This window comes from Camelus bactrianus, chromosome 8, assembly GCF_048773025.1.
Source record: "Camelus bactrianus isolate YW-2024 breed Bactrian camel chromosome 8, ASM4877302v1, whole genome shotgun sequence".
Classification (NCBI taxonomy): Eukaryota; Metazoa; Chordata; class Mammalia; order Artiodactyla; family Camelidae; genus Camelus; species Camelus bactrianus.
In genome coordinates, this window is record NC_133546.1 from 16488429 (window position 1) to 16516304 (window position 27876).

Here is a 27876-nt window from a genome sequence, read left to right on the forward strand (position 1 = left end):
ATAATTAGGACTAGATGGAATAACAGGGATCCTCTTCAGAATTCTGGAGATGAGGTGGAGGTTTTCAAACCCTCCTTGCTCCACCTTGGGGACTTGGGTATATCATTCTGACCATTTTCACTGTGAAAATCTGCCACTGTTGTTAGCAAGGATACATGATTTCCTTAGGTGTGTTGGGACACGAAACCTATTGAAAATCTTTGCTGTGGAGATGGGAGAGTTTAGTTTTTAAGAAAGGACTAGCCCAGCTAGGTTTGCATAGAAGATAGCTGACCACCTTAGCTGTTAGATACAGGATGGCCTAGAGATACAAGTGAAATAGTAGGAAGTTGCTGTAATAAGCCAGGTCGGTGTCTGAAGCAAAGGAGGTACTTTGGGAAATGAGATGAAGGGGTGATTTCTAGGGATATTTAGGAAGTAACCTGTAGAACAGAACCCAAGGAAACACTGCATTAAGATTCCTATGACTGTAAGAAAAGGTTTGTCCATAAGACAAGAGATTGAGTGAAGCCCCAGTTTTAAATGACAGAGTTATTGGAGGAATACAGTTTCTGCAAGATAAACACTGGATATGAGATGGGAGATTAGAAGGACTGAGAGATTTGATGCAGCTAACTTTGCCTATTATAAATGTGCTTTATAGTCCACGATTCTGCTGTACTGGAAGACATTAAAATCCTAATGCCCTCACTCAGAGCATTATTTTGAAATGTCAGAAGAAAGAGTACACAAAAAAGCAGGATTCGGGGAGAGACACTTTCTGGAGAAAAAAATTTAAGAACATATCTTTTGGGGGAAATTTTTTCCTTTGGGGGAGGATTTATTTTTTTCTGGCACAAAGTTATTTAAGAAGTGAATTTGCTGAAGAGCCTCATTGTGTCCTAATACCCAAAGGCACACTTCCACATCTGAGATTCTTCTTTAAAGATTCTCCTTCTAGGTGGTGTAGTAATTTGACTAAATTTCACTTCATCCAACTTTTTTGAGGCTTTGAAATGTACAGTAGAAACTTACAAAATAGGAAACACCGACTCTGGTCTCTTTTCATTTATCTATAGTTTCATTTTAAATAAAGACTAATCATTAATTGGTTTAAGTAAAATCTCTGTGTCTGGTTCTAGGAAAGCGTACATTAGCATGCTGACAGCCTAGGTCTCACTGTGAACAGCATGGGTTCCAAATATGGTATGTCTGCAATTATTCAAACATGGTCATCTTTCAGTAGTTAATGATAAATTAGGCAGGATGACAAAAGTTGGAACTAATTTCTCTGAAAGACGGATGGAAGTGTCCAAAGCAGGAGCAGTTCTCAAGCCTGTCCTGTAGTTTAGGGCTCTTTCCGCCTGCCTCTACATCAGGAGACCCACTTAAAAAGCAGATGCTGCAGGTCTGCAATGGACTCAAGATAACTGAATTTTTTAGAGGTCAAAAGGTGATTCGGTTCATCTTTAGAATTTGGAAACTACTGTTGTAACAAATGAAGTTGCTAATTATTTTCTCTCGCTAGACAGACAAGCCCGTGCTTAGTTTTTAGCATCCAACGTATATCACATCTGACAGTTATCATAAATCCCACATGATTTGACAAGTATGTCATACACCAGAGAAAAAGCTTAAATAACTTCCCTGGGGTTATAAATATGTGAACATCAAAGCCAGAGCCAGAATTCACAGTCCCCAAATTTTCACTCCTTGTATGAGTGGGATCTGCTGTCATTCTTCATGCCATCTCTGACACAGTCAAGTGGAAGGAGGGTTAAGTTCCCTTGGATACTTCTGTTGCAAGTCTCCTTTGATAAGTTTTAGGGAACAAGTTCAGAGTCCTGAACATACTGAGTGCTTTTTAAATTCTGAGTCTTTTTGCAAATAGTGAAACTGAATTGGAGATAATTACAGAACAAATCGAGGTCGTCTAAAATCTGAAGGGACACCAAAGCTTGATAATAAAGCAGGAGAGAAAACAGAAAAGTACTCAAGTTAAGCCTAATGACTGGGTGCAATCACAAGCCCAGCAACAAAGTGGTAATAGTTGTGTCCAGAAGGATGATGTAAAGGAAGGAAGTTCAGAAGTTAAGCAAATAAAATCCAACTTGAAGAAAAGAAAGACCATATTCTGCCTACTGTTAATAGGAATAACCAACGCACTAAAGACTTGGATATTGGATAGACACACACATCTCCGTCTACGTACACACGGTGTGTATACACATACAGAACCTGGATTGATCTGTGTTGATCAGATCTGTGCAAAACTATTTTAAATTTCTTTAATTACGAAATAAAATTAAAGTTATAAACGTGCTTTTGAAGTCGGTGGCGAGGACACAGAGCTGGCAGCGCTGACCCTTGGGTTTGGAAGCTGGAGAATCCAGACTGAAGAGAAATTAAAGTCCCAGTAGTGGTGGGACCAAAGAAGGGTTCAAGGGCGCACGGATGGGAAAACATCTATCTTATCTGCAGTGATGGCTCCTCTGGGGGCTGGCAACGGGTCCAGGGGAGCCCGAGAGATTTCCTGAGGCAACAGTAAAATAAGAGAGGACGGTCACCCCGGGCTGCCTCCTCCTACAGCAGCCCTTAGCCTCCGCAAGCCAGGATCCGCCCGGGGGCGGGCGGATGGGGAGAGAGAAGAGGGAGAGCGCTGGCCCGCAGCCTGTGACCAGCCAGGAGCGGCCTCCGCTGGGCGCCGAGGGAGGGACCGAGCGGCAACTGCGCAGGCGCGGCCTGCTCCCAGTTGGCGCGCCCGGTGGATAATGGATTGGGGTGGGGAAGGGGTGGGGACGGGGCATTGGGGTGGGTGGGCTCCAGGTGCAAGGGGAGGCCCCTAAACTCCCCTCTGGCAATTCCTGATACAAAGAAATAGAAACTACCAAGGAGCCAGGGAGTTTATTGTGGGAGGGTGGGGCGGGGAGGATAGGTTCGTAAAAGAAAATCATTTCAGCTGGCCTCGGAAGAGAAGTGGAAAAGTGCAGAGAGCGGGGGAGGGGAGGAAGGACAGTCGAGGAACGTGCTGGGAGGTTGCTGCCGGGATGGGTTGGGGATGCGTCAGGAGATGACTGTATTAACGCTATTCTGAGCATTGCGGATCAAATATAAGTACCAAAAGGTTTACACTGTAAGGAATAATCCTTGACTTCAAGGAATTTTTCTCTCCCTAAGAATACTTGCTAGTCAGTACTAAATGTGTGGTTTCAGTCCCAGTGTGCGCTTAAGCCGCACTCCTCCTCAGCTTTGAACAGCCCAGCTCAAACGGTTGGGCCCTGGGGTTCCCTCTTACTCAGGCTTTTTGTTTCCTTCTGGGCTTCAGCTGATTGGAGGAGGCCTATCCACACTGGGGAAGGCAACCTGCTTTCCTCAGTCTGCCAATCCAAACGTGAATCTCATCCAGAAACCCCTCACTGACACACCCAGCATAGTGTTTGACCAAATATCTGGGCACCCCGTGGCCCAGTCAAGTTGACATATGAAATTAGCCATGGCAAAGGAATCTAGTCTGAGGCGTTGCCTATTTCTGGCAGATGAATGATATCTAGAAAACTGTCAAGCGCGGTATTAAATTAGTTAAAAACAAGACAAAACCCTCAAAAGTTAGCTTGAACCAATTATACTTTAGATTCATTTAGAAGCACACTGTTAGTTATAAAATGAATTGTGCATTTCAGTGAGCAGAGGCAGACGTGAATACCGTAGTTGACAAGAATCTATTGGACCGTAGTCGTAATAGGGGCGAAGTACAATTTGTACATTTTGCTCTTTCGGCAGCTCTGTTGGAAAGAAGCCCATCCATCAGCCCGGGGAATGCAGGAAGTCAGCAGAACTGAGGCTCAGCTGAGAGATTTGAGAACTCGACAGTTTATAATGTAGGAATGGTGAGGAGCACAGACAGTAAAACGCATCTAATAAAGGAAGTATTTTTAAAGAAATGGATGTCATCCCTGAAGATAAATGAAGATTGTGTACTTTTGTGGAAAGGAGATTATAGAAACGTTTGTCTTCATTTGCTATCTGGACCTTGTGAAATCCTTTTCATTACCATTGAGTACTAAAGAAATAGTTTGGGGGCCTAAATGTACATGAAGTACATTCAGTTAATATATAGCTTTATGGGGATGGATAAAGAATTTAAGAATTTTTCTCTTTCCCCAAAGAAAGACAAACTTACACATTTAGAAACATTTTATGTATAAATGTATAAATTTGACTATTGGATTTTTTTTTCTTTAAATATTGGAAGTAAAACACTAGAAAAGGTATCATTGGACCTTGTCCTTAGCTTATTGAACAGTGGAAAAAATTTGACAGACAAAAACTGGCAATTCAATGTTTTTATCACATTTTCATGAGTGTAAGTGAAGATGAACATCTTCGTGTATGGTTATTGGCCACTTGAATTATCTCTTCTATGAAATGCCTATTCGTATATTTGTTTGTTTTGGGTTGTTTATCATTTTCTTAATAGGAGCTTCTTGTGTATTAGAAGTGTCACTTTTTATCTTGTCATATGTGTTACAAATTATTTTCTCCATTTTAAAAAACTTAATTTTGTTTTATGGAATCTTTTGCTGTATAATAAATTTGTGTGTGTGTAGAGATAAATAGGTCTGTCTATTCTTTAATGGCCTTAATTTCCTTTGTTGCTTTGGAAAATATCAGTCACCCCACAATTGTATATATGTTTAAATTTTTCTTTCAACTTATTTATTTTTGTTTCTCTGTTTATTATTTTAGATTTAATTCAAATCTCTCTGGAAATTATGTTTTGTTTTTGCCTGAAATAGGATGTATAGCTTTGTTATCTTATACTGCTAGGAGACTGTGAAGCTATTGTGAAAAACAAAGCCAGAAAAAAAGACCTTTTTCATTTATTTAACATTTATTTATTTAGCGCCTTCTGTGTGGAAGGAAGAGGCACTGGAGAGGTAATTGTGCAGAGGAAGCTAACACACACACATATTTCACACCGTGGCAGTTCATTCGGAGGAGTGGAATTGAAGCAGGGCCTGTACCCGGTATGAAGGCTGGAGTGACTCGTGAGAAAGGGAGGTCTGACCTGGATACACGCTTGAGTTCAAGGTCAGACTGACTCCTGCAAGGGGTGGAGGTTGGTTAGGAGAGGGGTTGAGAGCAAAACCCCCAGAGAGAAAGACAAAGTGGCTTTCGGTGTGTTCCAATGGAATTGCTGTAGTGATTTGAATGTACTGTGTTGTCTGAGCCTCAGTAAACGTATTGGTAACTGACCTGGCTATTAGGATCAGAGCACCGTTTCTAGTTTATCTTTAGAAAATGGCAGAAAAAGCCAGATCACCGTGGCTCTTGGATTGTTCCCAGTCAGGACCGCGTGACTGCGAGGCTGTTGTCATGGTTTGGGAATTCACACCTTGTTGAGGCTTTATTCCATCCAGCAGTTAAAAAGCATGAAGTCGAACAGACCTGCAAAGCACCCCACAAGGACACACTGCATAGGAGCCACCGGGAGGGAAGACAGTTTCCCTCAGCTATTGGGGAAGAACTACCAGAACCGGGGACATGGCCGACCAAGGGAGCTGGCTCAGTGCCCTGGAGAAGCGCGGGGGTCACTGTGGTCAGCACTGGGGAGAGTGGCGGGAGTTCTCTGGTGCACTGGTTCAACCTCAGTCTTTGGTGAGCTTTGTGGCCCTAGGTCTCTGGGGTCGAGCTCTCCCAATGACCCTGCTCCTCCCCTAGCTGTAAGGGACATCAGTCAGTCAGCCAAAGCCCAGTGTGGTTCCCCGCCGCCCAGAGAGAGCCCGTGCTTCCAGTGTCCTTCTCCCGGCGGCAGTGGGTCTCCACCTGGGCCCTGGTGGGGATTCCATGACCTTCCCACACCTGCTTAAGGCTTTGGTACTACAGAGAATAAGGATCGAGGGAAGGCTTTGTACTTTTCTCCCAGTGGGGACATCTCTCCTCCCCTATACCTGCCCTGGCAGGAGCCTCCTTTCCTGTCTCACCTCGACCCTGCCCTTTCTGGTGAGCAGAATAGGAGGTCCATGCAGGCGAGGCTGTGAGTGGCTGGGAACTCTCCTTGTTCTGCCGGCTCCTGGGGCCTCTGTACTCTCACAGCAGGCCGCACTTGGCCTTCAGCAATTCCTTAAGAGTTTTATCTCAGTTCTCCTTGCCCACATGTTTGCCAGCCTATCTTTCTTCCAGATTCTGCCCAGGAAATCTGGTGCCTGCTTTCTATCTGTCCTCGGAGGCACCTGTCTACTCAGGTCTCAGACCAGTTGGCTGCCTTGTGACTTAGCTCTCTGATGGGTCGAGAAAAGTTATGATCTTGTAGATTATCCGGCTTTTTCTTGTTAGAGTGGGAGGCACGCTCTTTTCTACTGACTAAGTGAAAGCTATAGAGCATTTTTGATACAAAACAGGCTGGACATTCAGACTGAAGCCAGGGTGGGTGTGATTTCCTCCCCTGTTGAACCCAGTGAATGACTGAGTCCCTTCCAGGGCCACATGGTCCTTCTCACCCATCTTACCCACCTAATCTCTACTTTTCAGCTGGAAACTTCCCAATGTATTCACGTTCCTCTCAGTTAAATCCAAATTTACCGTCTGCCTTCCATGGGCTTTGGCATTTCCCTCCTTCCAAATATTACAGTCCCTCGCAATGGACCCTAAAAGCTTGGAATGACATTAAGACACTTCTGATTTTGCTTAGCTCAGCTCTGTGCATCCTCTGGCTTCTCTTCCTACCCTCCTCCTTTGGGAAGGGCTATCCCACTTCCTAAGGCCAACTCGTACCTCTCCTGGTGTGCGATCTCACCCTTATCAAAGCACAGGCTACACCAGTTGCATTTCATTTACTCCTCTGTCTCTGTCAGTGGACTGGGTTCCATCCAATCGGGGCAAATGGAAAACTGAGGGCTGCTGTCATCTGAACACTGAAGAACATGTGACTGCATTTGTAGCCTGTCTCAGGGAAGGAGGGTGTGCTGCTGATGCCCGTGCATTGGCGTGGCTGTTCTGAGGTCTGTGACTAGCTTCTGATCTGGTTGGGCTGCCGCCCATGTTTCTGCTAGGATGGTGACCCTACCCCCCACCCACTGTAAATAGTCTGAATATGGTTTAAGATACATTCAAGTCTCTTTCCCACACATTGAATGCATTCTCACCTCATTTGTGTCTGTAATTTCTAATTCAGTATAGGAGTTCACCACAAGTGCCAATTAGCTAAGGAGATGGGAAAAGGAGAATTTGCTTGTTAACATGCTATCAAAGTCTTGGTTCTATTTAAGTGACGCAAACTAAGTGGAGAGTTTTCCAGGGTTCCTATTAAATGAGAGAATTACCGATGTCATAACTAGGAGATCAATTAGAACTATACCTTAATTTCACTTTAACATTTTATAGATACAGACGCTGAGACGAGGTTGCTCAGGGTCACTCATTTGTACCGAGATGTGCTTCTACTTATAAAATGTTTTTACACATATTATTTGTTTCTTTCTCTCAGCAGCCCCCTAAGGAGGCATTGTTGTCCCTGTTCCAAAAATGAGGACACTGAGGATCATACCATTTGCGACTTGCCCAAAATTCAAAGCTCCTTCTTATCTGTTCACATCTCGAGCTGCTGTCAAAAATATTTTCGTCCACTATACTTCAGTAAAAAAATAAGTACACACACACACAAGTTTAAGTTAAAGCCTCCATCTTGCTCATTAAAAATGAAAATATCTCTAAACAAAAGTTTATTAATGCTGTGCCATGATGTATATGTGAAAGTGTAGAAAAGAAGGCTAGACTATTTAGAAGCTAGTTTGGATTAACTCATTTTATAAATTCACTTTCTCTTCCATTCTAACCCATGCTTTTGAGGTAGGTAGAGTGGATGAGAGAGCCAGGATTTTTGCAAATTTGTGCCTGAAGCTCACAGATGGTTAACACCTGCTGTGGAATTCTACATAGCTATAGGGTGATTTTTTCCCCCTCCCTTGTAATGACATCTGAAATGTGGTTTAAAAAATCTAGTTTAGTATCAATTATGATTAAATAACAAGTCAAATTTGCAAATGGAGACAAAGCAGGACTTTCTTAGGAACTGTGTTACTACCTAGATTTTTTTTTTTTTTTTGGTGGTGGGAGTAATTAGGTTTATTAATTTATTTTTAACTGAGGCACTGAGGATTTAACCCAGGACCTCTTGCTTGCTAGGCATGCACTCTACCACTGAGCCATACCCTCCCCTCATTACCTAGATTTTTAACCCCTAGATTATGGAAAATTCTTCCAGTCAGCCAAAGTTACCATGTATGATGGCTCCTTCCCTACCCTAACCCAACAGACACAGCTGAGTTTAGTCACTTAGGAAGTTACAGTTTGTTAAAGATAAGATGGAGCTAGTGAGGTCCTGAACCCAGCACCGGGGAGCCACTTCTTTTAGTTTACTTGTTACAGTTTCTACCTTTCTTTAGATTGTACGTTTCAAATGAGGATCTCAAGTCTTTCCTTGTGAAGTGATTTCACAGAAAAATGAGAAAAAAAAAGACAAGAGAAGTTAGACTAGAATAACCTCCCGATGATTACAGTATTCTAGTTTCTCATCTAAAAAGCTGAATTTAAATGTTTTTCTCTGACTGATCATGAAACAAAACAAGAATCTGATTGCTTATTTCAGACCATCCCATCACCTGATTTGGCATTACCTTGATTCCTGCCTCTGACTTGTACATTACACTTGTGTCTTATTAACCATGTAGGCAATTTTATTTAAATTAAACAGAATATTGAATATAATACTCAGTACAGAATATAAAGTGTTATGGAATTAATAATAAGCTTTCAGAAACTATTCAAGTTTTCAGAACTGTCAGAACTGTAAAAGCTTTCAAATGGAATATTAGTCCATTTAAAATAGAAGACTTTTTATATTTTATATTTATGGAGAAATTTCAAAAGAAATAGCAGCTACTGAACATTTATGGCAGAAATACAGAAACTTTAAAATTTAGATGAAGTATGAAATATATAAAAATATATGTCATGTGGGTATATGTGAAAGCTTATGCATATGTGTTAGCATGTTATATACATATATATGTATGAAAGCTCTTGTGTTTTGTCAGTTTAGCAACAAATATTAACTGTGACACCTTCTACTTGACAGGTATAATGCCAGATACTGGAGGACTTACAAAGATGGATAAAGCAGTCTTTTCTTAAGGAGCCCATAATCTAGAGAGGAGATGGATGCACGAACAGCTAGCTGGACCACAGTGTGATAAGAACCGAACCAGTGATATGAGGAAATGGTTATTGCAGCAGAGAGCAGAGAGCAATTAATCATTCCTGGGGGTATGGAAAGCTTCCAAGAAAAAATGACATTGCAGCTTGGCTATAAAGGATTAGTGGGATTTTTGCAGGCTAAGAAAGGAATAAAAGGTATCCCAAGCAATAACAAGAGCACAGAGGATTGACAGCACGTGTTGTAAGGGCAGGAGGTAATGGCAGGGAACGAGTCTGGGGTGGTGTATGATACTGGAATAATGGAACATAGAAGGTAGACTGTCAAGAGCCGTGTTGCCAAATTAAAGCTCTGAACGTCACCATCGGTCATCAGGGGAGACTTTGAAAAATTTAAAAAAGAGAACAGTTGAATGGAGCTGGGATAGAATATACTGGAGAAAGAGGAGGCTGAAAAAGGAAGACCAATTGGGAACAGAATCAATAAGATGCTGAAGCAGAAGCAGTGAGTGAGCAAGAAAGAAAGAAAAGAGAGTAAATTTGGGCATCATTTGTGAGGCTACAAAGGCTGCACCAGGGACGGATTAGATGTGGGTGTTGAGGCAGGAAGAACAGGTTCTTCATAGATATTGATGATGGGATAATGTGATGATGTTTTGACTGGTGTAGTTCCTCACCCCACATACAAAATCCCCATTTTCTCCCACTCAGGTGGCAAAGGGACCTCACACTCGGTGTCCTCAAGTTAGGGCTATTACTGAAGAAACAGACAGAAAGAACAACACTGTCCCTGGATGTAAAGTCCAGGGCAGGGTCCTTGTCTTGTTCGCTTTTCTACTTCCACTATTTAGAACAGAATCTGACACATCCTGGTGTCCAATAAATATTTGCTGAATAAAAAAAAAGCCAGTATTTTGAATATCAAAATGGAATTTTGGAGCTCATGGTATAGACAAAAGCTTTAAGGCAGAAAAAAAAAGGAGGTTTTGACTAAATGATGGCTTGGGTTTCACTGTCAAGAGCTGAGGGTCTGGCTTAAGCAGGAAGCATGCAGAATGATTTTCTCCTGTCTCCCGTCCAGACTGGGTGATCACCGTCGCGGCTGGGTCGGGGAAAGACAACAGGGCTCTGAGCCTCACACCCTTCCGGGATTAGCTCCAAGGAGGGCAGAGGAATGATGGACCATGGACCTGGCTGAAAAGTTTAAGGATCTATGAGTAGGGAGAGCCGAGGCCCTGTTTCCCTTTGGAATTCGCTCCCTCGCATGCTTGCATGACAGCTGACGTGCCCAGATGGCGTGGCCCAGCAGAGGGCCTGGGAGAGGAGCTCCCCCCCCACCCCCGTGCCCAGCAACCAGAGCGACGTGAGAGAGCATCTTACCTGAGACTCAGGAGGGAAGGGGAGAGCTCAGGCCCCTCCAGGAGCCAGACTCTAAGGGGAAAGAGGGAGGAAACATATTGAAGGTTTTGGCATCGGAAAGTCTTCGGGGAGCATGCAGCAATTAAAAATTTAAAAGAAAAAGGGCCTTGAGAAGTGTTTTGGGGGTTATGAGATGGGCTCCCTTTAGCATCTTCAGAGAGAGTTGAATTCAGAGAGGGAGTCTTCTAACTTATCTTCCACCTGTCACGTTGTGCTGCCTGAGACACCACCTCCCCTGAGGGGGACCCAGGAGAAGCGCAGCTTCAGTAGCTTCACATGAACAAGGGCTGTGCTGAGGACACACTGAAGACGGGAATCTTCAGAAGCTCTTCCCTGCACCCCGAGGTGCTGGTCTAGGACTGCATGTGGTTATGTGTAAGTGGAGGGAGCCTCGTCTCCCAGTTCTCCGAAAAATGGTAAACATGCTTACTGTCGTATTTCATCAATTCTTAGACCATTTCCACGTAGTTTACATCTTGGAAATCAGGATATGCCATGTAAATATAATTGTCAGCATTTTTGTTAGTCGTACAAGTAGCGGTGTGTCTTACTGTGAGTGGCATCTTAGTGCAATGAGAATGCTGTACACATCAGATCCCGTCCAGAGCATTTGACTTGTATGAGTAATCACCACCGTCCTACAGACGAGGAAGCTGAGGCATGGATGAGTTTGATAGCTTGCTTAAGGCCATGCACATCACAGAGGAGGGATCAAAGTAGCCTCCCTTCAGAGCCCATGCTCCTCTGTACGCGGTACCGCCTGTAAGGCTGGAGGGCAGAGGGCGCCCCAACGGCTGGTACATTACACGTTATTACGTGGAGTCATTAAAAAAGTCTTCTAAAATTGGTACTGCTTTTGTTCCGATTTAATATCTGAAGGAAGTAAGTGTTTAAAAAATGTTAAGTAGTGTAAGATCACACTGTTGGTAAATAGCAACAAAAGACTTGGACCTTGGTCTGACCCAGTCTCTCTTTTACCAGCTAAATGGAAATGAAGTCTTTGAAAGGTAATCTGCTCTGTAAAAGGACAGGAAAGCAACATCCTAAATTCAGACAATTTTTATATTTATTTATAGACGTATTTCATAAATGCTCTGTGAAAAATATACATTTTAACTACATTATAATTAACCCCCTGCCAAAATGTTTACTCTCTATGCCAGGGAGAAAAAAATAACCATTATAAATTTGAATGCATTTATTAAAAAAATTGCCAGGCACTGGGATTCTGGTTGTTCTGTTTTATAAGGCAACTATGTGTTAGTTTTAATAAGATCTTCTATCTTGATGATAGTTGGCAATAAATGCGTCCTGAATTGGCTCCCTGGAGTCACTCACCACAAAGGGGAAATTCGGTTGAACTAAAGGTGCTTGTTAAATTCAAACACATTTTAATTCATTGATTCTCCATTAATTACTTTATTAAAGACAATGTATCAATTTGTTTTTATCCTGATTATAGCAATTTTTATAGTACCTGATTTGCTGATCCTGGTACCAGATTGGCTACTTGGTTCTTTCCTATTCAAATATATTTGTGATTCACAGAGCTTCTAAGGGACTAATATCTTTAAGGTCATAAAGCCTTGTGTTTGTGTGGTAATTTTGTTTTCTAACAATTTTCAGAGGTTATTTTATTATATCCCTATAAATACTCTGTGAGGTAAGTAAGGCCAATGTTTAGCTCCTCGTTTTGCACATAAAAAAACAGGCAAATTAGAGGTCAAGTGACTTGGAAAAGTCACTGGCATAATTAGTACTAAATTTAGGGATGGAATACTGGCCTTCAGACTCAGGCCAACATGCTTGGCATTTGAAAGGAGCTACATATAATGCTCACTTTTAATAAGTAAACTTAGGCAAACCCACTTGCTTAACATTTAACCCATAATCACTCATTGCGTTTTGGTGATTGATCAGGAGCAGTAAAGTTTCCAATAGACTAATCATTAGAAAACTTATGTAATAGAATCTTATAAATGGCTTCATCTTATCATGCTCCATCTTATCAAGAGGAGTTTTTGTTAGGAGAGCCACACCAGATATTAAGATTTGTGAACTTCAGGCACCATTTACAAAGAAAGGTAAGTCCTGGCTCTCTCAACCACTCTGACTAATTCAAAAGCATGGATTAAATGTAAACGAGAAAGTCAACTTATAAGAGGAATTAATACAAATACACGAAAAATCCAAACTCACTTTTAAATAGTCTAGACTTCTTTTCTACACTTTCTTATATACACTATGGCACAGGATTTATGAACATATTTTTGACAGCTTCTCGGGCTGTGTCCTGCTACTTGTCTTCTTCTCTGGGCCAGTGGGTGCCACAGCAGAGGGTGGGAGGGAGTGACAGATGGGGAGGGAGGCCAGAAAGAGAGACCACCCCATTGGAAGTGTTTTGGAAACTTGTGGGGACTTTTTTTTTTTTTTTAATAGCGTGTAACCTTAGGATTTACATATTGAAAAACAATTTTTTTATCCTTTTTTTTTAAATGGCGGTACTGGGGATTAAACCCAGGATGTCGTGCATGCTAAGCACGTACTCTACCACTGAACTATTGAAAATGTAAAGCTTTTTGGATTATAAGTCATATTCATTTCATATCTCTAGTATATTAGGTTATTATATTGATTTTTAAAAATTACATGTATAGGTATACATATTCTGTATGAATTTTATTAGAGGATAGTAAAGGAAACACCCCGAGTGTCTGTGATATAAATGGGAAACCGGTTCCAGGGCACTGCGCTAGCTCAGGGCTCCCCAAGTGTGGTCTGTGGGTCAGCAGTGCCAGCACCACCCAGGGAACTTGTTGAAAATACAAGTTCTTCTACTACTGCATAAGAAACCCTGGGGGTGTGGCCCAGCAGTCTGTGTTTCGCCAAGTGTTCCAGGAGATTCTGATTCTCAGGTTGGAGAACTGCTCTTAGACTAATGGTACCTGCAGTCCTGTCACTGTTAAAGGAACATGGAGGTTACATTTTCTGAAATGTGGTCTTCTGACTTTTACACCCACACAATGCTAATGATTTCTTGGGATCTTTGATCTGGAAAGCAAAGTCATCATCTGATTAGACACTCTAGCGAAGCAGGTGGCACCTGAGGGCTGCCAGCAGGATGCTTTCTGTCACCTCACTCTCTTCCAGTGCTTCTGGTTTAAAAATCACTGCCTCAGCTCAGTCTTCTGTGGCTAAACTGGTTTTACTTTATCTGCTGACATTTTGAGTGTCTGGAGGTTACAACAAGGAGTAGGGATGGCTTCATTGCTTATAAAAATTATTAACAAACCCACCCAATATTTAGGGGTGACTCTGAGAAACATAAGGAATTAGAGTATTTCCACCCAAAATTGGCAAAAAAATTTTACTTGATTAAAACAAACATTACTAAAGAGTAAAGAGATTTGGGTCAAGAGGTATTGGGAATAGGGACAGGTAAGAGAGAAAAAGAAGGTGGAAGGGAGGGAGAGAGAGAGAGAAATATTCAGAGATAAACTCAATCAGGGAGAGATGCAAAAGGGTCTCTTGTTTGAAAACACACACACACACACTCTGTAGTAATACTGTTGGTTAACCGTCCCTCAGAATACCTGCTGAACGGCTGTCCTTAGATCTTCTGTGGATGACAGAAATTTGCAACAGACAAGTAAACTAAGAACTTGAGTTTGATACTTTAATCTCAGATTTGTTAACTTTTCTCTGCTAGTAACAACATAGTCTGTATTATCTGAAACTTTATTAATTATGTAGCTTATTTTTATGTTGTATTTAGAAGCAGTTATGAAAAACTGTGGGTTTTTTAAATAGTATACAATTAAATAATATGACCAAAACTAAAGGTCAGAATATTTCTGTAAGTTTTGAATGAATATATATTGACGTTAAGTAATTAAAAATTGAAAAAGTAAAATTTGAGAAGTCTTTTCTTTTTTAAAAGATCACATTTGTACAAAAACTAAAAAAAAATTATGATACAGCAATCCTATTATCTTTAAAAGAATTGAAGAAAATCAGAATCGTCTTACATAAACATCTATGAAAGGTTACAGTGACAATTATATTTCTATCTAAAACAGTGGGTAGCACTATACTATTTAAACAGGACATGCTCTAAATTAAGTTTCTTTAAAAAGCCATGGACAGAGACATGAAGACAATTTCTTTAACTTTTTTTTTCACTTTATGCCTATATTTTGTGGAAAAATACTATCATTTCTTTTGATAATATGGTGGATCACTACCAAACGATCTAATCTACACTTTATGACAAATAATTTAGAAAGATACTTTGTCTGTTCCATATCTAAGATTTTAATAATCTTCTGGATGAAAATATCAATTATAAAAAGTTAACTTTGCAAAGTCTGCAGTTTGCTCGTTTCCAGTTTTCCCTGTACGGTAACCGCTTGTCAGAGGCTCAGGCAGTAAGGTGAGGCATGACTGCCACCATGTGGGCAGTAAGATGATATAGATTTCAAAATCAAATAAACCTTCAATTTAGTAAGAGAATTACCATGTTCTTTATTCTGAAACGCAATGGAAACAATGATAAGAAAGTTTGGTCTTCTCTGGGTTACATTATTCTATATAGGTCATATTCATTTTTGGTACAAGTAGTTAGACACACACTGACAGTATTAACTAGCAAAATGCCATTTATGGAAATTGTCTACAACTTTGTTACTCCAAGTATGTTCCACAGACCAGAAGCATCTGTTACTACCTGGAAACGTATTGGAGATGCTAAATCAGGCCCCATCTCAGACACTTGGAATCCAAATCTGCATTTTAACAAGATGCTTAGAGGATTCCCATACACACGCAGGGCCAAGATGCCCTCTCCTGCAGCTAGTGCCTACTGCCCGGACCTTCCCTCTGTACTGTACTCCCCACCTAAGGGGCAGGGGACCCTCATCAGAAAGTCCAAATAGTTAAGAAAAATATAGTTTGTCTTTCTTGAATTACCTCATTAACTTGACTTTCCCTTTGTAGATGCAGAAATCTATTTTATCTATTATTTGCTTAGGTTAAACTACTTGATTCCACAATGCAGAGAAAAAAAATTAAAACAAATTTTCCAGAAAAAAGGGTTTGTTTAGTTTCAGGAGAGATTAGAGTATTTTATTTTGCCCAATCAGAGCCCTTCAGCATAAAGAGACATTCATATACATATATATGAACATTTTCCAGAAACATTAATTTATAATACATTTTTTTAAAATACCAGCTTAACGGTATTTATTTACAAAAATATTTCATTACCTAATTTTAAACCTTTTGCTGTGATGACAGTTTGTAAAGTACAGGAATGCAAAATAACTATGAAGTTTAACACATTTTTAGTGTTTGCAATAGTGCTTTTTTGTTTTAAATGAAACAGTACACAGAGATGGGTTTTTTTTAATCATATTTAAAATGCATATTCCAGCAATCATCTTTGAGATAGTTACTGGACTAAGCAAGATTAAAAAAAGTGCAGCAACTGAAAACTACCTGAATGTACAGTTGAAGGTGACCACAAGCTCGAGCTCTATACCAAGCATGCTTGCCCCTGAAGTGGACAATGTTAGAAAAACTTAATCTTGCTCTTTTTAATATTGTTTTTGGTGACGCATTTACAATGAACCAATAGTATAACTAGAAAGCAAAATATTTTTTCTGGTTCTAACTACCATGTTAAGCAGAGGTCACACCTAAAGCATCACAGTACCACTTATTTACAAAAAAAAAAAAAAAAAAAAAATTAAAACATGGTATACCCTCTTTGCATTGCTTTCTATTGATATGTTAAATCTGTTCTCAACTCCTTACATTCTCTTCAGTTGAAGCAAAATTTAAACAACACAAAACACATTGCAAACATATAAAAAAAAAGAAACTCAAATAAAGAGGATTCCGCTGCCACTAGCCTATACCCATTTTAAATGCCTGAGCCAAACAACCCACAATAAATTAATACTGATATATTTACAACTCATACACTATGAAATTTTAATTTAAACTATGAGCCTCATTGTGAAATACTGGCAAAACTGACATTCATGATTTTTCGGATGTAAAGAGTGCAATAAAAAGAGCAATTACACGGAGCCCTGAACTACTGTATTCAATTTGTAAATGAAGTGTGCCTAATAGTTTAAGACTGTGTTAGTAACTGAAGAAGCAATGTTATAACCCTGACAATTGGGAAGTTATTAAAACCATTTAATTCAGCTGAGAGAGGTAAGCTGAAGTTTTCCCTTTAATTTTTGTTGTTGCTGTTCTTACAACTATTTTCTGCCCACAGAACCTTTAAAACTTCTGTGGCAGTAGTAAGATCATTAATATTCACAGGAAAAATAATCCCCATAGCACTTTACAAGAAATTGATCAGAGTGATGAAAAGCATAATTAACAAAATCTGTAAACAGTATCTTCACATTCATTTTCAAATGAAAAAAAAATGGGCATAAATTTCAATTCAAGAGAACAAACACCCTAAAAGGGAAAAGAAAAAAAAGGAGGACACTTAAGATAGAGAAGTGCTCTTTTTTCAAAGTAAATACAGATTAAAAAGTCTAGGAATATTGATCAAGTATCAAACTGATAAGGAACAAATTCTATAAACTACAAAATAAAAACCTTCATTGACAAAAATACATAAACTCTGTTTTCATTTTTGGAAATTTATTTTTAAAAAAGGTAGAAGAAAATACCTGGAAAACTATTTTAAATATATATATATATATTTTAAAACAACAGTTAAGGTAGGCATCCAACAGCAAGCTGCAGCTATTGAGAAAGATCTTGCAATTATTGTTGTGGGCACTTTTCCTCAAAATAAAATGTTTGAAAATGCTCAATTGAGGGCTTCTTTTAAACCATACTGATGATATCTTTCCTGTCATGTGTGAAGACTTTTGAATGATGTATGATTCTTTAAAATTAATTGTATCTCGATATGAGATACCAATATTTCTTATTATAAGCGTAAAACATAACTTTTTGTATGGATAATATACATACTTTTTAAGTACTTTGACTTAACAAGTTCACCATTTTTAAAATTAAAGAGTACATTTATAAAAATTCCATTTTAAAACTAAAAGTATATTCTCTAGCAGTATGTATAAATATAACATGTTACTGTATGATCTTAAAACAAATCTGAAAGTGTTGCAATAATTTAAGACCTAGAACACTGAAATAAACAGCAAATGATTTTACTATTTTTTAATCCTTGAAAACTATATAAAACCCTGTTGAAGGTTTTAAAACTATGATCAGTTTGTTTGAGGTTCAGCTAGCAGCATACTCATGATTTTGGTATGTTTTATACATATGTATCACTTGATGTGAACGGAGAAATGTGGATTAAATGATAATAAAAAGTTTTCATTACCTAAAAAAGTGCAGAAAAAATTCAAGTTTTAAGTTCAGTGCTCTTTATTTTGCAAAAACAAACAAAATCCCAAAAGTTAAAATGTAAAATAAATCTTTGCCACAAAAAATTTACCTTTGGATATAGCTTTTCTAATGTCACACGAGAAAATACCTTAAGCAAAAACATATATAGAATATAGAACTCAGGGTAAAACTTTGAACTCCATGGTGTCTTTCACACGTTTTTCCTTTCCTCAGCTGTCTCTCCACCTCCTCCTGTAACCTAAATGTAACACTTTCAGACTTGTTTAAAACACGTACCTATAAGAAATAACTTCAGAAAAAACCTACAATTGAGAAGTTTTAAGCAAAAGAAATGCTTCTTTCTTTAAAGTACTGTACTTAAATAAATTGTAATATGCTACACGTAATAACACAGACAATTAGCAGCATTTTTTCACATCCATAAAAAATCTAATTAAGAAGTTATTAATATCTCAGTTATATCTATAACCATTTTTGGGAACACTCTGTACAACTGAAATGCAAACCAAGGGAATTAAGGTGATGCAAAACTTCAAATGGATGTAATATACAGAAGTTGTCAGAATATAAGGTTTTAAATAAACTTCTAAGCAAATACATAGGATTTTAGTTTGAAGAGTGAAATGAACTGGATATGTGGTACATACAGGGAAACCACTTCCTACTGACAAACTGCTAATCAATGAATACTTCAATGATTTTAGAGCCAAGGACAAATGCAACAAAGAATTATGTTTGAGGTTATGGAGGAAGCTCACAAAAATCTTTCACTTTTTTCTAATATTTTGACTTTTTTTGGTTTGTTTTCCTGAAATCTTGGCTTGCTGGTGACTCTAACTTTTTGTGTTAGAAAAAAAAAATAGAGATGTTACTTCTCAAATTACAATACATTCCCTGGGTTAGTTATTACTGCAGACTGTCTCTTATCTACAGACTGAATCAAGTATAACTCTGAGAAGCTTATTTCCTATTTTCAAAAATACTTCAAACTTTCTAATCCTAAGTGAGTTTCTAGTTTGCTGTGCATAATTTGTAGATTAATTTAAAAATGAAATAAAATAACTCAAAATATTAATTTAAAATTTTCTTATAAAATCCATCTCAGGTAAATGTGTCTACTTCTCTATCTGAAAATAATTACAACTGGTTCATTTTATATACAACAGGAAAAATGACAGCTGGTATAAAAATTAAGTTGATACACAATTAACACAAAGTATCACAGCAAATTAAATAATTGACGCTAATACGCCCTTCCACATGAATGGGGAATCAACCAGTATACTATTTTACTTAGTGCTTCTCAACTTCACATCTGTAACTACTGATTTTATTGATGACATTCACAAAACTGTACCTTTAAAAAATGGCCTAATACTTCCTGTGACATATCATGGAACAATGGGTTTATTAGATAATATATGATACAAATTAAGCCATTTGTAAACTGCTAAAAGTTCATCATATAGCTGATTCTAACTAAACAGAAATGTTATTCATAGGTACTTTCTACAAATTCAAAAACTTCTGAAAATGACTATTTTTAAGATATTTCTTTTGGCTTGATCAATTATCTCTGTCACATATATTTAATCCCTCCCTAATGATATTTAAAGTAAACTTTAATGTAAACTTTCATATCCCATAGTGCATGTTATAAAAATGTAAACACAAGAGCTCTATTAATGAAAAGAGTAAATAGGAAAAATGCTTAACAGACTGTGTGAAATTAAGGTGTTCTACATATGCCTTCAAAGATCACAGGGAACAGAAAAGCAACCATCACGTCTGCTGTCAATTTATGCTCTGATTATTTCTTAATGAAAAAAGAAAACTGGTTTAAACAATTTTTTATAGAAGAAAATATTTAAATTCCATTAAATGTAAATAAAGCCTTTATATTCTTCTTCCTTTGTTGCTCTAATCTCAGACGAGCCTGTGTAATGAGCTTGCTACTTCTGGGTCTACCAAAGTCATCTCTTTTCTGTCTGCATGCTACTCTAGGAACCAATCATTTACTGTCCACTGATGGTCTCATTTGCTTTATACGCCAATACAGAAATAATTTAGTTACCTAAATGCACATATTTTCCTTTCCTTTTGGCTCTTTAAAACCTTGGAAGGACATGTACGTATTTATAGTATATTTCTACAGAAAGTATTTTGTAGATCATCAGACTAGACACTTAACATAGATAATTATTGACAACGGATGCTTGTGATTTTTTCCATGCGACAGCATGTGCACTAAGATTTAACTGGCTCATCACCTGAGTGTACCGGAACTGTTAGCAAATAAAGGGCATTTGAAAAAGGGAGCTGAGCATTTTACTGAGATAATGAAACTTTTGTTTTTTTTTTTAGCAATTTTAATTAAATAATGCAAAGGTACATTTGGTTAAACATTTTATAAAAATTCAAGCAAAATTAAAAACTTAGCCAATTCCAACATTTCTACAAATTTAACCAGTAACTATTTTGGTCAAATCCACCTTTAGCTGAATTAATGAGAACAAGGACAAGGACGTTGAAGTATTCTCCTCACCACAATGGAGGTTTTTCTCACTTTCCACACTGCATGGCCACTACATGGAAACTCCCAGAATGATGAGCAGTTCAGTCATGCTCTACACTTTTCTTTTCAATGAAAAGTGATGTATCGCCTTGTTTTGCTTTTGACAAAATATGGACTAAACACAAGTATACAATAACAAGAATCCAAGAGTAGCCCATACACACATCAACTATGTGTATGTTGTTTTTTTTTTTTTAATTTAAAGCCCACCATTCAGCTTATCTGTCTAAAGATATGGTAACAAACAGTTTGTTTCTTTTTCACTAATGATATGATGATCAGTCAGCTGAAGGGAAGGAAAGTCCAAGACAGCTGTTTGTAATTCAGTCAATGACCCAAACGTAACTATTTCAGCTTCAGGACTTCTGACTTACTGCCTCTCCCACAGAGAGGTCAAACACTGGTGGCAGATACAACAGCACGTAATCTTTTGGCATATGGAAGTTTAACACGGGAATGATCCAGGAATAGTCCCTGCCATGTCTCCTCACCATCCCTCTGTTTCTTCATTTGTAATGTGTCACCATCTTAGTTCCCAAACTGTCAACTCATAGCTGGCGCATACCATATGCTCCACTGTGAGTGTGTGTGAACACTCCTCAGACTGAGGTAAAGCAGTGCGTGATGGTGCTAAGTTAGAACCGTCTCCAGCGATGCACAGCCTCCTAATGTTAACTTTCCTAAAGTGAAATTGACAAAATAAAAAAGGAAAATTCTTTTCCCTTCTGGCTGAAGTTGAACTTAGTTGGACTTCTGGTTGTCAGAATTGGTACCACTTCTTATCTTTGTATTTCAGCATCATCTAAAGGGGAGAAAACATGAAAAACATGTTTTAAAAATGCCAGAATAACAAGATTTATAACCAGTTTCTATACCTTTCCAAAACATTACATCATTCTGAAACATTCCCCAGTGTTTTATATTTAATATTTATATTGAAAGCAAGAAGTAAGAACTGTTCCATTTCAAGGAAAAAAAAGACTATGAAGAACTAGCCTAGAGGTCCTCATATTTCTTAAAGACAGGACATAAGTAAATTTTGGCTCAGCATATTCTTTGGTGATCTAAACTAATAACTTAAAAATCAGTTCACTAAAATGAATTAAAAATAATGCTTAAAGAATGTGGTATGTGAAAGGCTGAAGTTACTACTGCTGCCATGTACTATTCACTGAGCACCCAGCTCTGAGCCAGGCGTGGCACGACACACTTCCCCTCCATGACTTCACTTGGTCCCCACAACAACTCTGAGTTAGGCATTACTAGCCTCCCCATTTTATAAATGAGGAAACCAAGGCTTATACAGCTTAAATGAGGTAACCCAATTGTGAAACTGGGATTTGAGCCCATGTAGTCTAATTTAATAACCCATGATCTTTTTTTTTTAAGTTTCATTGAAATATAATTGACATACATACAAGTGCATATGTGAGTTTTGACATATGTATACACCTGTAAAACTGTCACCACAGTGAAAATAATGAACATACCTCCAAATTTTCCCTAAGTCTCTTTGAAATCCCTTCCTTCCAGTTTTACTTTTCTTGTCCCCAGGCAACAACTGACCAGATTTCTATCAATTTAGTTTGCATTTTCTAGAATTTTATGTAATTGGAATCACTGAATGAAGAACCCATGATCTTAATGGGTTCAATATATTGTCTTCCTCAGACTCTCAAATATGGCTTAAGAACAACATTTGGTAAAAGGGACAAGCTTGAGACTGAGCTCTTTGTTAAATATTTAGACCGTAGATATATTCTGCAACTGATAGAAGTGTTACATGACTGAGATCACAGTCAAGGGCAAGATTATGTCAACAAAGTTCTCGACCTAGATTGAAGGCACTAGCCTATACCTGGGGTGTGCTGGCCTAGCACAAGGACTCACAAAGGATGTCTGAATCTCTGAAAGCCTGGACAAATCTATTTCAGGTCAAGTTACCTCTTTCATGCATTCTAGGTGTCGACATTATTGAGCAACGAAGACTTTTGACTGAAAAGTTTACAGAAGAGCTATTACTGATAGATTGGGTACTCAAAAATAAAAATAACCTTAATATGGTTCATCAGATAACAAGCTCAAAATGTTTTTAAGTCTAGGCTAGGAACTAAATGTGTAAAGTAGCCCCATGTAAAGCATCAAGGAGTGGCAGACCTGTGTGTCCAAATGAAAATCGTGTATTCCACCTGACAGCCTTTAAATTCAGTTTTCCAAGGGTACTATGCTGGCCAGTGAAGCATATTTGTAAGAGGGCCAGCACAAGCCCCTGCTTCATAGCATCTGTTTTTAAGCTCCACCACGACTTCCTAGTTCCTCAAGGAGAATTCGTTACAAAAATGCATCTCATTGCTCCTCTGTATGAATTGGTCTACAGACAGATTTAGTATTGGTTAGCTGAATAAAAACATTTGTCAATTTCAGTTATTTAGATCTACCTAAAGAATCAGGAGAGGCAAATTATTTCCTTCTCTAGGAGAAGTTGGTAGTACAATCTGAGGCACTGAGAAAAATTCACCGTTATTGCACTCCCTGAGAAACTGCTGCAAAGCCAGTGGTTCTGTTCACAAAGAGCCTGAAGGTGCAGGTTCCTTCAAAATTTATAAACCTCAGTAAGAGACATATTCTTATAATGGTTCCCTCTGGTGGCAAAAATCAGGAATTTGCAACTGTGCAGAGGATACACAAAAATTCATGTGTAGAAATACAACAGCTATAAAAATAAAGTAATTTTCATACTTGCTTTACCTAGATTTTTTTGGTTTAAATATTTGCTTGATAGACATACCTCATGAGCGTGTTTAGAAAACGAATCTGCACTGGATAACATAGCGGCGGTTCTTTCTTCCAGGTCCCCAAGTTTCTGCCCTCTTTCATCTAGTGCCAACCTGGCTCGTGCTAATTCACCAACAACTCCAGACGCTGCTCCTTTCACGCCTTCAATGCCACCAGGGCCAGGGATGTGCTGAGCAAGACTCCTTGAGGCCTTTCCCGAGGACGATTCTCCAACTGAACAGATTTGATAAGTGAAAGAGTAACCCAGAAAGTGAACATTTTATTCATATAAAAATCCTACTACCTGATAGCATTAAAACATGACTGAGTGACAATATAATTGAAATATTTGTATATTTTGCTTTGTAAGTAATGTTTTTATTATGATTGTTTTAATAATTTATAGATGCTTTTTCAAACATACAAAAACACATATAATAGAACTTGAGCAAAAAAGCAATAGGTAATTATTTGCTGAAATGAATAACGGGTATACTGACCCCAATTTACATAACTAAAAAAAAATCATTCTTAAGTGTCTAAAAAATTAAAGATAAATTAACTTAAAGATATTTAAATTCAAAGATATAAATTTAAATATATATATTTGATTTAGTTTATTTACTCCATGCTTTCTCTTACTTAAAATGCTATGCTTGGGCTTAGAAGAAAAATGTAGAATTTACTCATAGTATTTCTTTTCAGTCTCCAAAAGCTTCCTTTTCTTTCTCTCCATTTATCTTGTCACTTACCAAATGGATCAAATTTTCCTTTCAAAAGATCTCAGGAATTCATTGCTTCCTTTCCCTTTGTAATCTAGGTCTAACACTCAGATTACTGCAAAAGTCCTAAATTTTGTTCAAGACTGATGTCAGATTCCCTCTTCCTTCAGCATACATTTCTTTCTTTAGAAATATAATTCACATACCACAGAATTTGTCCTTAAACAATTCAGTAATTTTTTAGTTTATTCAGAAGGTTGTGTAACCAGCGTCACTAATTCTCGAGCATTTCCATTACTCAAAAAATACCCCCAAAACCAAAAAACCATGGTTATTAGAATTCACTTTCCTATTTCACACAAATGATTCGCACACTATGTGGCTTTTGTGTCTGGCTTCTTTTCATTTAACGTCAAGATTCAATCATATTGTAGCATGTATCAATACTTCATCTTTTTCAATAACTAAATAATATTCCATTGTATGGGTATGGCTATATGGGGACATTTTATTTATCTAAATTCATCAGTTGATGGACATTTGAGTTGTTTTCCCTTTCTGGCTATTATGAATAATGCTGCTATGAAAATTTGTATAAGTTTTTGTATAAACGTGTTTTCAGTTATCTCGGGTATATCCCTAGGAGTGTAATTGTTGGGTTTACAACTTTACACTCAACTTTTTGAGGAACTGCCAGGGTTCTCCATAGAGGTTACACTGTCTTACATTTCTACCAGCAATGTCAGAGGGTTGCGATTTCTCCACATTCTTGTGAACGTCTGTTACTGCATGTCTTTTTGATCACAGCCGTCCTAGTAAGTGAGACATAGTATCTCATTGTGGTTTTGACTTGCATTTCTCTAATGACAAATGATGTTGAGCAACTTTTCATATGTTTTTTAGCCATTCGTATATTTTGTTTGGAGAAAAGTCCATTCAAATCTTTTGCCCATTTAAAAATTGGGCTATTTGTTTTTTTACTGTTGAGTCATAAGAGGTTTTTTTATATTCTGGATGTTAGATTTATAACAGATACTAAATTATGTTTTTTGATTTTTAATTTTGATGAAATCCAATTTATCTATTTTTTTCCTTTGGTTGCTTTTGATTTAGGTGTCATATCTGAGAAACCATCACCTAATCTAAGGTTGCAAAGATTTATACTTTTGTTTTCTTCTAAGAGTTTTATAGTTTTAGCTCTTACATTGAGGTCTTTGATCCACTATGTGTTAATTCTTGTGTATGGTGTGAGGTCAGGGTCCAATTCCATTCTTTTGCATGTGGATATCCAGTTGTCTCAACACCTCTGTTGAAAAGACCATTCTTTCACCATTGAATTTTCTTGGCATCCTTGTAGAAAATCAATTGACTGTACATGTATGGGCTTATTTCTGTACTCTCAATTCTATTCCATTGGTCTATGTATCTATCCTAATGCCAATACCATACTATCTTGATGATTACAGCTTTGTAGCAACTTTGGATACCAAAATGTGAGTCTTGCATCTTTTTTCTTCTTTTCAAAAAAAAATTTTTGTGTGTGTGTATGTGGCTATTTTGGATATTTCCACTTCCACATGAATCTTAGGAACAGCTTCTTTCTTTCTTCAAAAACCACCTTGACAAGGATTGTGTTGAATGTATAGACCACCTTGTGGAGTATTGCCATCTTAGCAATATAAAATTTCCAATCCATGAACAGAAGATATTAATCCATTTATTTGTCTTAATTTCTTTAAACGATGCAGTTTTTAATATGTTTCACACTTATTTTTGTAAAATTATTCCTAAGTATTTTATCTTGCTGATGCTATTATAGTTTTCTTAATTTAATTTTGGTTTGTTCATTGCTAGGGTATAGAAAAGCAATTCTTTATTCTTTACATGGATCTTGTATCCTGAAATCTTGCTGAAGTTATTTATTGGCTAGAATGTTTTTATACAGTTTCCTTAAGATTTTCTATATTCAAGGTATGTCATCTGTGAATAGTTTTATTTCTTCCACTCCAACCTTCATGCCTTTATTTTCTTTTCTTGCCTAGTTATCTTGGTTAAAGCCTCTAGTACAATGTTAAATAGAAGTAGTGAGACCCTATGAATTCCAATATAAAATTTAGAATCAGTTACAAAATTGAGGGCGGGGAGTGGCAAGGACGTTATTAAGTGTATATGTGTCTGTGTACCTGCACACATTGCTTTTGGGAGAACTGATACCTTTTATTGACTCTTCTCCTGCATGGACATGGTTTACCTTTCATTTATATGGGTATTTAACTCTTCTCAATAAAATTTGATAATTTTCTATTTTCTCCATGGAGGTCCTGAATATCTTGTTAAAATTTATTTATAGGTATTTGATTTTTTTTGACACTCTTAATGGTAGATAAAATAATGTACCTACCCGCTCCCCCGCAACAAGAGGACCACACTAATTCCTGGAATCTGTGGTTATGTTACATTACATGGGAGAAGGGACTCTGCAGATATGGTTAAGTTAAAGACTTAAAGACAGATTAATTATCCAGGTAACCCAATGTAATCACATGTATTTTAAGCAAAGAACTTTTCCCAGCTGTGGATAAAGAAATGTGGCTTTACAAAAATAGAGAGATGCAAAGAAGTTACTAGCTTTGAAGATTAAGGAAGAGATCACCAGCCCAGGAATATGGATGGCCTCTAGAAGATGGAAGAGGCAAGGAAACCAATCCTTCCCTAAAGCCTCCAACAAGGAACACACCAGTGGTAACATGTTGATTTCTAACCCACAAAACTGTAAGATAATAGAATTTGTTGTTTCAAGTCACTAAATTTGTAATTTGTTATAGCAGCAATGGAAAATGAATACAAATAGCAATTTAAAAAATTTCATTTTTAATTGCTGTTAATATGAAGAAATTTTATTTTTGTACGCTGATTATATCCAGTCAGTTTGCTAAACTGTTATTTCTACCAATTTAGCTACAGATTTTTTTGGTTTTCTAAATATGTCATCTTATCATTCACAAGTGATTATTTTGTTCTCCCTATCTTATTTTTGTAACTTTTATTTATTTTTTCTTCCCCTTCCATACTCTAGAGATTTTAATACAATGTTGAATGTATGTGGTGGCAGGATTATATCTCATTCCTTATCTCAAAGGAAAAAAAATTTAATAACTTTTGATGTTTCTGCATTAAGTGTGATAAATATTTGCTGTAGAGTTTTGGTGGTTAAACATTGTATAATATTTTGTAGCTAGTTTACCTTCTAGGAATTTTCACCAAAAATGGATACTGAATTTTAACACATCTTTTTTGCATTTGTTGCGGGTGGTGGTATAATTTTTCTTCTTAATCTGTTAACGTGGTGAACTACTGATTAATTTTTTAAAAATGATAAACCAGGTTTGAATTTCTGGAACAATGCAAACTGGATCCTGGCATATCATTTTTATTACAGCTATACTAATATTTCATTCAGATTTTGTATCTATATTCACAAGTGATATTTGCCTTTATTTTTCCTTTCCCCTACTATGTTTGTTTTTGGTATCAAGGTTGTGTTAACCTCACAAAAATTAGTTGATGATGGCATCTTCTTTTTGTATTATTTGAAAGAGTTTATGCAAGAGCAAAACTATTTTTTCTCCTAAATATTTGGTGGAACTTATTAATGAAGCCCAATTTTAGCCATAAGTTTACTTGCTATTCAGATTTTATTTCTCCTTTTGCCCATTTTGATGTTATATTTTTTCTAGAATTTGTTTATTTCACCTACATCTTCAAAAATTTTACTATGAAGTT

The 27876-nt window shown here is 37.4% G+C and overlaps 1 protein-coding gene across 6 annotated transcripts in view; it reads right to left on the minus strand.

Annotated features, from left to right (window-relative positions):
• Positions 1–18015: 18015 nt before the first annotated feature.
• The window catches only part of STXBP5 (syntaxin binding protein 5), a 153784-nt gene continuing 143923 nt past the window's right edge, over positions 18016–27876 (minus strand). For all 6 annotated transcript variants that reach the window (XM_074368210.1, XM_074368208.1, XM_074368206.1 and 3 more), the window contains 2 exons: positions 23385–23605; positions 18016–21398 (listed from right to left, as the gene is read on the minus strand). In XM_074368210.1, the coding sequence (XP_074224311.1) occupies positions 21357–21398; positions 23385–23605 (263 nt within the window). In that variant the 3' untranslated portion in view covers positions 18016–21356. The remainder of the gene's footprint in view (positions 21399–23384; positions 23606–27876) is intronic.